Here is a 16,322-nt window from a genome sequence, read left to right on the forward strand (position 1 = left end):
AACAGACAATGACAGTCTGGGGAGAGGGGAGAGCTGGCAGTTGGCTAAGGGCCCTGCCACTTGTGAGTTTGTTACTGTGGTTTGTACATTTTACTTGGAGAAGAAATACTGTGTGAGAAGGGTTAAGATGTTTTTTCTGTATCTCTGTGTACATGTGTCCCTAAATTTTATTTTGAGCATTTATTTGAAGGATTCTTAATGATGCTTTTCATCTGATCCCAGCACTGCAATGTTGAGTCTGGCAACTAAGTTCACCTTGTGTTTTTTGCCTTCATTTCAATATTGTTATAATGGACTTTTGTACAACTTCTCAAACATTTTTTTAACATCCTCTGTGATTCCTTCTGCTTTTTTTGCAGCAGGAGGAGGAAGAAAAAAATTAGTCGTCTGTTTGTTAAGGATATCCTTGGGGGGGGAAGCAGTTTTGCTTTTTCTCTTCATCTCTTGATAAGAAAGAAAAATTGAAGATAGAATATTGTACTTAATGTAGTGGCAGTGGCTAAAGGTTATGTTATGAGAGCCAGCATGGTGTAGTCGTTTGATCATTGGACTACAACTCTAGAGATCAGGATTTGATTCTCCACTTGGCCATGGAAAGCCACTAGGTGACCCTGGAGGAGTTATATCCTGTCAGCCCTAGAAAACCCCATGATAAGTTTGCCTTAGGGTTGCTAGAAGTAGGAAACATTTTCAAGGCACACAACAACAGTGTATATGAAGAATTAAAAGAGTCAGTGGAAAATCATGTAATGGAATGATGGTAGGAAGGACATCTAAATCTTGAAACTGGGGTAACAAAAATGGAGAGTTATATTTTTCAGCCACTGTTACAAGGAATATTACTAATATAAATTTCTGTTATCCGCTACTTCTCTATTTACCTGTAGCTCAGCAGTGTTTTGCTGAATAGTAGAAGATTAGAAATAACATTTAAAAAACATTTATCTTGAAGATGCATTGTTTGAAATAACAATAGGTGGTTTAATGCCTAAGTGTTTAATTTTCTAAATGGCTGCTTGGAAACATCTTCTTTAATGCAACAGCCTAGAACAGTGATGGCGAACCTATGGCACGCGTGCCAGAAGTGGCACTCAGAACCCTCTCTGTGGGCACACATGCTGTCGCCCTAATAGAGAGTTTTTCAGAGTTTCTTACTAGAAAGCCAGAGGGACATGGCGCTTTTCAATAAATAAGTGGGGTCTGGGTTGCAGGTTGGGCACTTGGTCTGTAAAAGGTCCACCATCACTGGCCTAGAACAGTCAAATGGTAGAGAGAGAATTAAAAACAATAGAGACTCACTCAGCATTTGGGAAGAGAATCACTAAATCCAGAGAATTTACAATATTATCACTTAGCCCAGGGGTAGGCAACCTGTGGCCCGCGGGCCGGATGTGGCCCGTTAAGGCCTTGGGACCGGCCCAGCCCGGTCCTGCCGCCGATTGCCGCTGGAGCCTTTGGGGGGCAATTGTCTATAGAAGCCTCAGAAACATGCATTTATATTAACATTTTTTAAAAAAAAATCAGCAAATTTTTTCACGTGTCCTCCTTTTTTAAAAAAAAAAAAAAGTGTCTTCCATTTGAAAATTTTGTCCTACATTTGTCCTGGTTTATTTATATATTTATTTTTTAAAAAAATATATTTAATTATTTATTTTTTGGCTTCGGCCCCCAAATTGTCTGAGGGACAGCAACCTGGCCCCCGGCTCAAAAAGATTGCCTACCCCTGACTTAGCCCTTCAGATACATTTGTGAAAAAATACAAATAAACCCACACCATCTCGGGCATCAGACATGGATTTTACTTGAACATTTCTCACATAATTATTTCTGGCAAAGAAATACATATTATCCATTTTACTTGGTTATGTCTTGACAAACATCTTAAATCTTCATATGTTCTTCACTACCTTAAGGAATCTTTGGCAGCTGAGATTGAGGGGACCATGAGGAAAGAATTAAGTTTGGATGAAGACTCTTTTTCTAAGCAAAAGTAAGTGCAGCTCTTGGTTTTATAACTATCCCATTTTGAGATGTTACAGCAGCCAGTTCTGTGTGTGTGTACTTTGTGCCTTCAAGCGATTTCCAACTTACAGCTACCCTATGGCAAACCTATCATGGGGTTTCTTGGCAAGACTTTTTCAGAGGAGGTTTGCCTTTGCCTTCTCCAGAGGCTGAGAGCATGTGACTTGCCCAAGGTCACCCAGTGGGTTTCATAGCCAAGCAGAGAATTGAACCTGGTCTCCAGAGCTATAAGCCACCACTCAAATACTACGCCACACTTGTTCTACCCTAGCTGTAAGACATTCTGGTATAGCTGGTCTTGCATCTTCATTTTTATTTAAATTTAAATATTATTGAAAATAATATTTTAATTAAAATATTATGTTAAATAAAAACATAAGAGAGCTTTTAAAAGCAATTAAATCAGTAAGTGGGAGAGTGGAAGTGTATCATTGTAGCAACCCAATTTAACTGCCAAAGGCTTTCCTGAATAATAAATAAATAGAAAGGGAAAACCTGTCAAACTGTCAACAGAAGGACAGCAGAGAAGGAACTAGCTTAGCCTAGCCTATAAACCAGCATTTTAACTGGTGAATAGTCTTTCTGAAGCATTTTGCATGAGCTGATGTGTCACAGTAGCCAGACAGGACACTTCCTAGAATGCATGTAGTGGATGCAACTAGACTTACATTTCTGGCCAGCATCAAAACCTGGACATTCCAGTTCAGGGCTATTTTTTTTTAAATAAAGGATCTGATTGAGAAACTAAAGTAAATATACTTTACAGTCAGTGCATAGAGTTGACCGTGTTAAGACATACATAGAATAGATACTTTGTCCAGAGCAAGTTTGTAAGACATTTTTATTTTGTTTTCTTTTTATTTCAGGGTTCAGCAGAAGCGTGTATTTGATACTGTCAGAGTTGCTAATGTCATACGTGGCCGTTCTGCTTTGTGTCCTGCCCCACTACCCATTCCAGGGTCAAATCGCTCAAGTGTTGTCATGACAGCAAAGCCTTTTCAATCTGACATGCAACATCTGGAAGGAAAGGTGCATCAGGCTCAGGGGACCAGGTCAGAAAACATTTCCAAATAAGAAATGAGACTTATTATCATTTCAGACAGTGTACAGAGCTTTTGCTGTCGATGCTGGACTCCACACTTCCAAAAATTCTAGTTATGGGGAGGGAGCTCTTATCTCTATCTAACCTACTTATTTTATCTGTATGAGCTTCTGACCTTGTAAGCGTCTTGACATGATGTGCTATGCAGGAATACTTCTCAATACCTTCACACTTTGACCACCACAGAAGATACTGTAGCATAGTTAGAACAGATCAGAAGCTTTCATCAGTAACTAAAGGGAAGGTCACTTTATTTCATTGCACAGACTTTCTTGGAGGTGGTGGAATCCACCCACAGCATCTCGGTCTGTGACATGATGTCATTACACTGTTATAAGGAGTCTTGGCACCAGTACTGGATAAACTTGTGTACAAATTACTACCATTCAATCATCTTATCACTTCCACTTCCCACAGTTAAAAGCGCATTGTGTGTGATTTTGAATCTCAATTGTTGTCTACAAAAATGGACAAGCTGTGCATTGCCCACTATACTATTTGGGAAATTAGTCCTTCAATGTCCTTCTGAAATAACATTAAGTCTATATTCTCAGCAGGGAACCTCAAAAGTCAGGCCATCATGGTGTTCCTGGGGAAAATGATTTAGCCACAGCTCTGCATAGGCTTACTCTCCGCCGTCAGAACTACTTGAGTGAAAAGCAGTTCTTTGAAGAAGAATGGGAGCGCAGGATACGTTTTCTGGCTGATGAGAAGGAAGAACCAAGTGGCTGTAGCACACCAGTGGAGAGCTGCATTTCACTGGGAAGCTGTTCAGAACTTACAGATTTCTCTGGAAACTCCAGCAGTTTACGTAGCCTCCTCCCAGAGAAACTGCAAATTGTCAAACCGATTGAAGGTAAGATAAGGATGGTCTCACTTTCCAGTGACCCTGTCTCATGTGCATTATCAGCTGTTAGTTTCTTCTCAGACCAAGAATGGGATCTGATCTTTGATCTATAGTCATTGAGCAACCTTGGATTTAACTCACTGTGTGCCAGGCTACTCATGGATACACATATTTTTCTTCTGTCTGGCATACTGAAAAACCCTGCACTTTAAATAACTCTTCCTCTTCCTTTGTTTGACTGTATCTGCTCTTAATTCCTACATTGTCCTCCCATCCATCTCGCAGTTCCAGTTGCGTAAAAAACTGACATGAGAAGCTGAGTTTTGGATTTAGTTTCGTTTCAGTAAAACAAAAATAATTAGCTTGTGTTTCTGGAAACAAGTAAAGGAATTAAAGACTTTAGTCTACTCAATAATGTTGTCTTCCTGTTCAGCAAAAGCAATACCATATTAAAATTTTGATTCAGAGAAGAATGTCAGCTTTAACTGAAAGACACAAATGTAGAGGGTAGCATGTTGAGTTATTTGCAATCGTGTTTTTAAATTCCTTTTGGTATGAATTCTCTGGAGCGTGCAAGGAGCAGTCCACAAAGTATCAGGAATAGAAAAAATTGAGCTTCTGGACCATAGTGATCATTTTACCTAAGATGAATAAGTATGCCCTGGGAGAAAATGCCAACCATTTAAGATGTCTGTTCCTTCCTCATTAGGTTCTCAGACCCTGTTCCACTGGCAGCAGCTGGCTCAGCCTAACCTAGGTACCATCCTTGACCCACGGCCTGGTGTTGTCACAAAAGGTTTCACACTATCTCAAGATGATGTCTATCACCTTTCGGATTTGGAAGAAGATGAAGAAAGGGATGAAGGCATAACCTTCCAAGTGCAACAGTCTCCTCAAGATGAAGGGAAGCCCACAGTGCCAAAATCAGTGGCAGGAATCTTCCTACCACCTACTAAATTAGCAACACTTCCCCTCACAGGTAAGAACTCATTAAGCACTATAATTTTAGTTTTATCTATTTATTTATTTCATTTGTATGCTGCTTTTCTCCCAGAATGGAATCCAAGGCAGAGAGTCAATTAAAAACCTTTCACAATAAAAAATTTAAAAATTATACTTAAAATGGTATAAAATTGTTTAAAAGAGATATTTTTAAAGACAAAATAAAACATCCTAACAAGAGGCTCCCCTGCTTACCCATTAAAAGCCTGCTTAAACGAAAAGGTATTTACCTGTCGGTGAAAAGAAAGCAGAGAGGGGGCCGGAATGCCTGGCCTCCCACAGAATGGTGGGAGCAGCCACTGAGAAGGCTGTCTCTCATGTCCTCACTGTGAGCCTGTGATGGTGGTGGGGCTGAGAGAAAACATCCCCTCTAGATCTTGGAACTTTGGACAGTTCATGTGGGGAGACACAGTCTTCCAGGTAGTCTGGATCTAAGCTGTATAGGGAGTTATATGCTTCCCATAACTGGCTCCAGTCAGCATTGTAGCCACAGAATTTTGGATGTGCTGAAGCTTCCAAAAAGTTTCCAAATCCAGTCCAACGTAGAGTGCATTACAGCAGTCCAAACGGGATGTAATTGTGGCATGTGTCACCATAGCAGTTTAGCAATAGCAGCTTCATTTATATACCACTATATATACCACTTCATACCACACTAAGCAGTCTCTAAGCAGTTTACAACTGTAAGCTAAACAGCATGGGGGACAAAACAACACCCTGAGGGACTGCACAGGCCAATGGCCAGGAAGTTGAATAGGAGTCCCCCAGCACCACCTGATTTCACCCCTCCAGGAAAGACCAGAAACACTGTGTAACAGTGCCCCCAGTCCCATCCCAGAGAATCGACCCAGAAGGATACTATGCTTGTTAAGGTTAAGGTTAAAGTTTTATCAGAAGAATCCTTAACAATGATTAATCCCAGGAATTTGCATCAAGAATAGTTGCACGTTACCAAAGCTTGTTCCTGCTCTCCTAATCATAAATGAGCAATTTGGAACAGCATATCTAGTGCCTCACCCACTTCCTAGTATGTAAGATAAATCTAGTGTAAAGCTGCAAGATGAAATATTCACAAAAGATGAGTTATCCATCTTACCTATGTTTTTAGAAAGATGGCATGAAAACAGTGCGTAAAATATTTTTCCTTTGAGATGCATTTGATTTAAAAAGATCCATTTTTACACTTCTTAATTTAGGATTTTAAAGATTTTATTCAACTACTTTCTAATCCAGAAATGGACATCTGCACAGGATTCATGGGCCAACGTGTCTCTGCAGCAGGCTGTCCCACTCTAAAATTCAGCTGAAAATGAAACTGGAAGTTATTTCTGATTTCACTTTCTATATATTTAGGGCTGTTTGAGGGAGGTTATATTTTAATTATCTACCATTATCTAAGTGACTACAGTATTCTCCCGGAGTAGCTTTTTACCATTTGGGCCAATTTTCTTTCTAATTTTCAGTTATTCGTGGGTGCAGGGATTTCAGAGGGTCTGATAAGATTGGGGAGTCACAACACACACACACACACACACACAGAGCTATAGGAAGCCTATGGGCTACAGTTTACCCACCTCTATTGTAATTCATCCTCTCATCACTGGTTATGTCTTTTTTATATTGCAGCTTCTAATCCAGGAAAATGTCTCTCATCAACAAACTCTACTTTTACTTTCACCACTTGTAGAATCCTCCACCCATCTGATATCACACAGGTTACACCCAGGTAAGAATCTTATTGGTCCCAGAATTTTGGATGTAGTCATTTTATAATAAATTAGATGATGCAGACTATTGTTCATGCGTTACAGCTAACTATATCACATGTTTCATGTTTTAGAACTTTTGAAAGATGGGCAGAAGTAGGAGGGGGTGGAATTCATGTGTCCTCCAGGACTGCAGTTCCCAGCATTCTTCACTATTTGACTGTGCTAGCTAAGACTGCTAGGAATTACCATCTAACAATTTCTGGGGAACTGCATGATTCCTGCCCCTGGTGCAGAACATAGAGATTTCACTCTTGATTTCTAAAGGCATTCTTTTTCTTTCTTTCTTATTTACTTTCTCTCGTTTCTTTGTTTTCTAGCACTTCATATGCTCCCTTATCCTCTGGAAGTTGTAGCAGTACAAGCAATACGGTTACAAGCTCCCCTTCCATGTCATGCAGGTTTAGTATTGGAGAATTCCTCACTAACAGAAGAGACTCTACTACTACCTTCAGCAGCACTAAAGGCTTAGCTAAACTTCTGCAAGAGCAGGGCATCTCAGCAAAGGTCTACAATAGTCCCATCTTAGAGAAGGTACCATTGTTCCAGCCCCCCAAGATACTTGCTGTTCCCTCAACGCCACCAAATTCTCCTTTGCATTCACCTTGTCCTTCCCCTTTGCCCTTTGAATCTCGAGCAAATGCATCTGAAAATTTTTTGGCTTCTCGGCCAGCTGAAACATTACTACCAGAGATGTATGGACTGAAAGCTACTAGTTGTGATGCAGGTCAACAGAAGATGAACCTGGTGGAGAGGCTAAAGAAATTGGGGATTGCCAGAGTTGTCAAACATCCTGAGGCAGGGGACAATAGGAAAAGTCAGGGAGCAAAGAGTGCCCTCCAGAGGCAGGACTCAGCTGTGTATGTAAATGCAGGCAGCAATCTGATGGGAGGCCTGAGAAGAAACCACAGCCTTCCAGTCTTGATCAGACCACTTGGAGGGCCTGTGAGCACATCATCCTCAAAGATGGGAGTTCTCAAAGAGGATTGAGCACAACTGACATTAGCTGGCAAGATAAGGCAAAATACATAGGCTGAGTATGTGGTTATGGTCCAAAGGACGTTTAAAAAGAGGGCTGCTGAAGGAAGTTCAAGTGGAGGTGGGATGTGGACGAGACTTTGCATGAGATGAGAGAAAGTAGATGTAAATGTTAAAAGAGCAAAGGAAAGAGAAAACCAAAGTTCAACTTTGAGATCACTGACATCTCTAGCCTTCTACCAATAGAAGCAACATAAATACAGTGTATTTTCTACCTTTGGTATTAGATGTATGGAACAGTAAATATCAATGTAAATTCTGTTTCGAGTATGTTTGTTCAGGTTTTCCTTGAAGGATCCTACCATTTAAATGTAATTCTAGGAGTGGAGTAAATTCCTTGTTAGGTTCTGGGACAGAACAACAGCTGCAACTATTTTTAATGTATACATTTAAAATAATGATATTGATAAAATAATGATTCTGAAAAAAATAGAGTTGCAAACGCAGTGGGGAAAAATACTTGAGTATACTCATATTAATAAGTGGAGAAATATATGGCTATCTGTTGAAACACAGAAAAACCCTCAGGCAAATATTTAAAAGGGACTAAATCTATGAGCTTTATGTGGCTTTATATTTATTGGACATAAATGGGAAGCATATACTTGGCAGAGAAAAGTGTCAGCTATAGTCTCTTTGTCTGGCAGTCTGAGATACGTCCAGCACATTGTTGCTGGAATAATCTTGAAGCAGTACTATAGAGTTCCAACACAATCTTGGTTGAAGTGACTGTAGATTGGAGCCACAGCATCCAGGAGGATATGTCCTAGAGAAGAAATTACACAGTATTCAGTTGTCATCTGAGCCTTGGAAGGCTCCCATTGCACAAGTTTCATAGAGTGGTCAAGGAATCTATCGCACAAAAGAGTATGCACTGCTCCCAGTGTTAAGGAAGAACAAGCACTGTTTAAAAATAAACTTTTCCTCCCTTATACATGAAATTCTGAACTTCAGCCTTTGTGAATGAATCCATTCTGAGATGGAAAATTCTTTTTTTGGCACAGTGAGAAGGTAAAAACAGTCTCTCTCAGGATAGCTTTGGATATGAGATACAAATAGGAAGGAGAGAGGAAGCACAAGTTACTTTTTCTTTCAGATTTTCCATGTGATGAAGAGGGAACTTTTGATGAGTGAATTTTAACGCACATCTGAAAATGACTTACCTCACCTTTGTGTGAAAATACTTGTAAATCATGGCATGCTTGCAGCAAGCTGTGTGATAAAACTGATTTGTGCTTATGGTGTAATGATGCCCATAACCACTTTTCTGTGGATTGCATTACCAGTCCATGCAAGAAAACAAATCAACATGGTTTAAAGATTAAGCACAAATAGTGGCTGTGTGACTTAATATTTAGGCAAGATAGGTCTCCATAAGATAGCCAATCTGTGCATGATTTCCTATTATTGTACAATAGGGCGGGAATCATGCAGCCCTCCAAATGTTGGATAGCAACTCCCAGCACTCTTAGCCAGTATAATTAATGGTGAGAAATGTTGGACATTGCAATCCAACATTAGCTGGAGAGGTACATGATGCCCATCCCTGCTGTAGGATATATCCCAAACATCTAAGCAAATTAGATATAACATACATAATAATTTTGTATATATGTTGCTTGCAAACTAGGCATTCTAAGTGAGGATTTTTGGTTTCTATAAAGTAAAAGTACTCTAAAAGTAGCAAACAACTACACCAATATTTTTGTCAACAGCTGTGTCTCGGAGTCATCCTTGAGCCTCCAGTAACTCCATTTGTTGTGGAAACTCACCAAAATCCTAAGAAGGAAAATGGGGAAGGAGAAGGGATCTGGCATTTCTTTTGAAACTCACCAAAATGTTTCAGCATGAGTTTTCATAGACTCAGTCCACTTCGTCAGATATTTTAATTGTTTGTAGCCACGTGACGCCTAGGGCCTAAATACTCTAAAGGCACCAGATCCCAAGCAGGGTCAGCCCTGGTTCTTGAGTTAGGAGACCACCTGGGGAATACCAGGTACTATAGACTATATTTCAGAGAAAGAAACTGGCAAAACCACCTTTGAGGATTCCTTGTCTAAGAAAATCCTATGGAATTAGTGGAATTGCCATAAGTCAACAGGCAACATGAAGATACATACTGTGCTTGCAAACTTTGTCTTTTGTGCTCTTAACAACTGTAATCTAGGTGAGGGTTTTTTATGTTTTCTGTAGAGCACAAACTTTACAAATGGCAAACTGATGCGTCTGATGAAGTGGACTGGAATCCACAAAAGCTTATTCTGAAATAAATCAGTTTTAAAAGGTACTGCTAGATTCCTTCCTCCCCCCACACCACCACCTTCCACCGCTGATATAGGCTACCCCAGCAAGCGCCTTGAAAAGTAAGCAAAATCCTGTAAATGATAAAAAATATATTGAATATAAATTTATATTTAAGAGTTAATTCTATTTTAATTTATAAGTATATTCTAAATTAAACATTTTGAGTACATTTCCTTAATATCGTAAAAATAAAAAGCTCATGTTTCTTGACAATGTTAAGAGAGAATTTTATTTAATATGCTCTCTATTAAGCTTGGATTCTGACATATTTTACAGCAGCAAGGAAGCATCAGGGAATTAAACCACAGCTTTTGCTCAAATTACTCAGTAATACCCAAAGGGAAACAATATATGTCTTTCTTATGCAAGCTATTAATTCCTACTGCATTAATATTTTTTAAAAAATCAAGAATGAATGTGGATTTCTTGAGACTCCATCTTTACTTCATTATTTTTACTTGTTATCGGTGGAAGAAGCTGTCTTGGTAAACGAGACTTCTTTCTTTTATTCATGTAAAAAATAATTTTGTTAAGTATTTTCAGTAAATGAATGTTACCTGCTTGAGGAGTTCTTTATTCACCTCTTCTAACAGGGACATCTGAAAGGATCGAGGAGTCTCAGCCTCAAAAAGGAAAGGAAATAAAAGGCAGGCAGGCAACCTAGTTCAGCTTGGCTTATCCACTGACCCTTGAGGAACCATTCTTTGTTTAATGTACAGTTCAGAGCAACAAAAATCTGTTTGCATCCACAGGTGTTCTAAGTGCATTTTGTACAGTGTGCCTGAAGTACCTTTTCTCAAGAAAACTACCATAGTTGATAACTAGAATACCAGTACCTTTGTGCCAAAACCATTTTTAGATAGGAACCTTCAAGCACAGGAGACCAGCAAATCAGTTTTAAGAGATCTTGATGAATATAGATACAAGAAATGCAAGTGACATTCCAGTTTGGTGCTCTTCTAGTGCAAGGTGACTTACCTGGTGGAACCAATTTATCAGTAATAACAGGATACTAATATGCTAATTATGCAGGAAAAGAAACTGAGGTTGGCCCTTTAGTTTCTTACATCTATGCTTGAAAAGGGTACTGTATTTAAGTGCCAATTCAACACAAAGACAGACCTATATGTACACTCTTAGATATAAATATTAATTTTTCATTGTTTTCTGACTTCTATTCATGTTTGATAAATATGTGTGTTTCAGTCTCTCTGTAATTGAATCGGAAGGCTCCTAAAGTTTATACAGGTGAGTCATGCGTTTGTGCAGCTGAAGAAAAAATACATCCTGTAAAGTGAAGGGCGAAAAAAAGATTTGAAATAATTTCCCATTTTACCATTCGCAGCAAGGTTGCACATTTATTATTATAATCAATGACATGTTTTTTTGCATGTGGTTATATTTTATAGTGGAACATACATCTGATAATAAATACATAAAACTGCCTTTTTACACAATTGTGGTTGTATAGTGACTTCTTTATAGCAATGCATTTATTGAGTCTTGCCTGTTTTGAATTGCCATGAAGCAAGATGACCATGGTTAAAATGGTGCTGATTTGCTCAAAATTGTGTTTGACCAAGGAACTTTTAATTTAAACAAAATATATTGAATAAAGATTATTAAAATGTGAAATAAAACATGTTGTAGATTAAATGTGACAAGGCTCATAATTAAGCATACAAACACTTACTGTATAAGTCTAGAAATTTTAGTCGAATAATTGATCTCAAAAAACTGAATGAACTTATCCATGGGTTAATGTAAGTAACTTTAAGTCTTATTTAAAAAAAAAAAGGAACCATCCCTAGTGAAAGGCAAGAGGGTAATATATCCTGGAAGCATTGACCCAGCTCTAATCTTTCATCCCTCGAGCCTTTAGGGTGAGCACAAACAGTTATGCCTGTGAAATTTTGTAAGTTCTTTGGCACTATTTTCCTTTGCTTCATCCTTTAGATCTTTTGTTACATGTCCCTAGGTTTTAACATCAACTTATCCACGAGTCATATCAAAATCCATAATTTTGGCTCCAAAACCTACCCTCAATTTATACATGAGGTTGACTTACAGTTGAGCATATATAGCAATAATATTTGTTGAATAATTATTTTTATTTATTTATTTATTTATTTGTTACCTGCCTTTCCCATTAATAGTTGCCAAGGATCAAGTAGTCCTATTTTGGTGTGCTTTCAGCAGTTCCACTCCCCTGAACAAAAATCTCCTTTCCCCCTGAATGCAAGAAGCCAGCTCCTAGGATGAGTCCCTACTTCTGGAGCAAGCAGGCAGTCTCCATTTTGTTCCCAGAAGCAGTTACAAACTCCCCCAGGATAATAGGTGAACCTCTAGGTGGGAGGCAGACATACTAGGTGGAGGCAAACATTGCATCCTTCCCTACCTCCATACAACGCCAGAGGAGTATGTTGATGAAATAGTCACAAGTTTCATATTATAGCTAATGACTGGGTGCTCCACCCTCATGTTTGCCATAGTGGTGGGATATTCATAAAGCACAAGTCAGGAAGGCTGTCGCAATGAGAGCAGTAGAGCAACCACATCAAACCACCTATCATTTAATCCATACCTATAGTCTAGCTGCACAGCTACTGATATCTCACCTCCAGAGTCAGCAAAATAAGTAGTTGTCATATGCCTATAGACAGCAAGTCTCCAAAGGGACAGATTCACTTAAGGAAAGCAGCTCCATGGAAATTGATCCAGTTCAGTTCATGCACAAACAATCCAAGAGAATGTACAGGGGCAAGGTCTCAACCAGTCCAGAGGTTGTTCTACAAAGCCAATAGTCATCCAAAGCCAAAAATGTATGAGATAAGGAATTATTAAACATACCCAGTCCAGGAAATGAATGGAATAGCAAGGAATTCCAGGAAATGCTGGAATACCAAGAGCACAGCCAGTTGTAGAAACTGAACATTGTAAACAGCAGCTGCCAACCTCAAAGGGTGAGCAGCTGGGTGGGTCTCCAGCATCTGCCAAGCCCTGCTGAGGAGGCAGCCCTTCAGCTACTTCAACTACCAGCTTCTCAGATTTTAGGAGAGTTTTATGTGGAGACAGAATCTAACTTCTCAGCATCAAATTCTAGAGGGTGAGTTATGACACCAATGGCCTATTGTAGCCAGTGGTTTCTATATGTAGACCAACAATCTCCTCTTAGAGAAGCACCTAGAGAAGGACATGATAGAAATGATAGCCTGGATCTAACACTAGGATTGCATAACATAAACCTCCTTGTGGAGAGTTACTCATTAATTATGCTACATGACATTGCATTGAATGTCAACACTGCAATTAAACCAAGACAGTGAATGTGCAACCAAAGGTAAATGAACATTGATGTACATTGTACATCAGTATTCTGTGACAAATCTACGGCCTTTCTGTCTGCTTCAGTCTTTATAAATCTTCAAGACAAGGTGTTCAGAGGGGGGATTAGATAAAAACAGTAGTTGTGCAACTGGGGTGTGTACAAAAAAATTAAGTCCATCCTGGGTAGGCTTCTTTCTGTACAAAGAGCTGTTTCACAACCACCTTAAGGATTTAGTAAAGATACAAGCCAGCCATGTTCATTGCACAGATAGAAGTCAATGGTTTTAAAAACAAGGAAAATACTTTTAATTCCTTCCGTTCCTCCTGTCCCTTCAGATATGTCCTCAGGAAGAACCATCCCAGCTGGCACCAGGGACCAAGTCTTTGCTTAGAACCCAAAAATTTATTGTGAGAACAAGAAGCTCAGTTCAGCTGAACTGCCCTAAATCACATACACATGCAGTGGTGGAAAATTTGCATTTCTCTGAAGATTTGCAGCCCGTTACCATGCAGAAACCATAAGATTCACAGATTCCCTGGTCACAGTATGGGCCCCAGTGTCTCATATACCCTCCCGTTATTTCCCTGATATATAAGGTGATACAAAAAATAAGGGCCAGGGGCAATGATGGTCCTTATAGCTCTAGAGTGGCCAAGGAGACTGTGCTTCACATGCCTAGTGAACCTCCTCTTACTGGACCACTGCCTTGGAATGACCTCCCTGAATCATGTCCAATCTTCCCACCATAATCCAGGATTCCTGACTACTTAAGGTTTGAGCAGGAGCTGCTAATGAAACCCCCACTTCACATAAAGAAAAGCAACGATCAATAAAACTGGCACGCCTTCCTTGAGTAGGATCCGTAGGGGAAGGATTCTCTTTCCACCAGTATTGCAAGCCTAGAGTTTTTGGAGAACAGCTTTTCAGCTGCAAGTCAAGCACAGTGCAGAGACACAAATGTCAGTCGTTATTCATCTGTTCTAAGGGATTCTAGTAAACAACATATTTCCATTCCAAATGCTTCCTTGGGGCAACATCTGTGTTCAGCCTGCATGCTCACATATGCCACAGGTATCTGACATGGCATCTGAACAGGGGCCAGAGGCCTCTAAAAATGTTTTGAGACCTTGGGAATGAGCTTCCTCTGGACTTCAGCTCTAACAACCATCTTCCTAGGGACCACTACCTTATCAAAAAAAGTGTCAGAACTGCCCTACTGACCCAATTCCTTGAAGAAGAAGCTACCCTGAAGATTAGCAGCTGGTCACCTCTTCGTCTTGACTGGGCCCTGCCACTTCTGAAAGGACAAATCTTCAGCTTCCAATTGTGGCTGATCTGCCAACAGAGGAGGAACTAACAAAAGAAACACAGGAGGGTCTCGAAAAGAAAGCTGTGCCTAACAAACTCTGGGGAAACCATACAAGATACCAAATATACTAATTAACAATGAACCAAAAAATTAACTAAATAACATACAGAGAATTACTACTACTAATAAAATGAACTAAAATTACACAAACCAAAAAATATCAAGGAAGTAACTAACAATTATATAATCGGAGGGAACGTAACAGTTTTTGCAAAATTGATTTTACTGATAGTATTCACTATAGAAGTACTTGACTAAATTGCTAAGGTGTTTTTAAAAAGGGATTGTTTATATTATGCCAACTTCAAGTCTTGTATTGGAGGAAACACTACTTCACTACCTCAGATGTCAAACTGTAATAGGGGAATAATAAACAAACCAGGTTCACAGAGAATTGTTTCTATCACACCAACTTCAAGTCTTGTACAGTATCCTGGAGTAATCTGTACTTCACTTCCTCAGGTGTCAAGGTTGAAATTTTCATAACATATTCTATCTGTTAGTAGTTTCAATAGGAAGTTGTTTGAGCTTGCATGAAGAACAATCACATATATACAAAAGCTGTGGTGGTATATAACTGCCCCTGGAGCTCTGAAGTCATTTGGAAAATATCTTCCTCAGTAAAAATAAACAGGTAGCTCTTTCCAGTGACTTTCCATAATACATTCTAGACTTCAGAACTGACAGAACAGAGGAAGAATTACATACTGTGAGGCACACCTCAGTTGAGTCTGGACGTAGCTGCTCTTGGGAAGTATCCTCCGTCCAGATACCAACTACAAATGCACAAGGTTTCCTTTCTTACAATTTTCAACTGAGGCAAAGAACCAATGGGTTGGAGAAAGCCAGCCATGAGTCTGAGCCCTTACACAATTACAGAGGATGAACCAAAGGATCTACTACAGTTGGCCCTCCACATTTGCAGCTTTGACTTTTGCAGATTTGATTATTTGTGGGTTTGGTTAATATATTTTCTCTAGGAGTCTCTAGGTCCTTCAGTGCAACTCTGCCAGGAGTTGACCACAGAGTTGTGCTGGAGAACCTAGATGTTCCTAGAGAAAACACTTCTCTAGGCATTTGTAGGCCTTCCAACTGATTCTATGATTAACTTCTGGAAGATCTTGACCATAGAGTTGTACTGCAGGACCTGGAGATTCCTAGAGAGGAGTTATCTTAGGTAAAAATAACAGTGTTCTTTCATTTGCGGTTTTTCCGCAATCACTGGGGTCCTTCCCTGCTAATCCCAGCAAATGTGGAGGGACCACTTTTGCTTGCACAGTAGCCTGGCCCAGTAGAGGTATCACTGATGGATTTTGTTGTATTTTACTGCATGGCCAACATGGGTACCCCAAACAGGTTCCCCAGCTTTGTAAGGTATTTGACTAACTGACTGTTTGGTGACTGTGAGAGAGGAGGAAGCAGTGCCATTCTCTTTCAACTAGCAGCCACTACTTCAGCAGGCCGCCAGGCTATTTTTCATCCATGACCATGGGTCATTATAGGCACTGATCTTAATTCCCCACCCAGAGTGCCTTTTTTCTTGT

At 39.6% G+C, this 16,322-nt stretch overlaps 1 protein-coding gene across 4 annotated transcripts in view; it reads left to right on the forward strand.

The window, feature by feature from the left end:
- The window catches only part of TRAK2 (trafficking kinesin protein 2), a 48,848-nt gene extending 37,310 nt beyond the window's left edge, over positions 1-11,538 (forward strand). For 3 of the 4 annotated variants that reach the window (XM_042454168.1, XM_042454194.1, XM_042454177.1), the window contains 6 exons: positions 1,914-1,990; positions 2,889-3,074; positions 3,679-3,980; positions 4,681-4,950; positions 6,600-6,699; positions 7,060-11,538. In XM_042454168.1, coding sequence (XP_042310102.1) covers positions 1,914-1,990; positions 2,889-3,074; positions 3,679-3,980; positions 4,681-4,950; positions 6,600-6,699; positions 7,060-7,729 — 1,605 coding nt within the window. In that variant the 3' untranslated portion in view covers positions 7,730-11,538. The remainder of the gene's footprint in view (positions 1-1,913; positions 1,991-2,888; positions 3,075-3,678; positions 3,981-4,680; positions 4,951-6,599; positions 6,700-7,059) is intronic. The other variant, XM_042454185.1, reaches the window with a different exon arrangement.
- Positions 11,539-16,322: the final 4,784 nt, after the last annotated feature.

The sequence above is a fragment of the Sceloporus undulatus genome, chromosome 1, assembly GCF_019175285.1.
Source record: "Sceloporus undulatus isolate JIND9_A2432 ecotype Alabama chromosome 1, SceUnd_v1.1, whole genome shotgun sequence".
NCBI classification, from domain to species: domain Eukaryota; kingdom Metazoa; phylum Chordata; class Lepidosauria; order Squamata; family Phrynosomatidae; genus Sceloporus; species Sceloporus undulatus.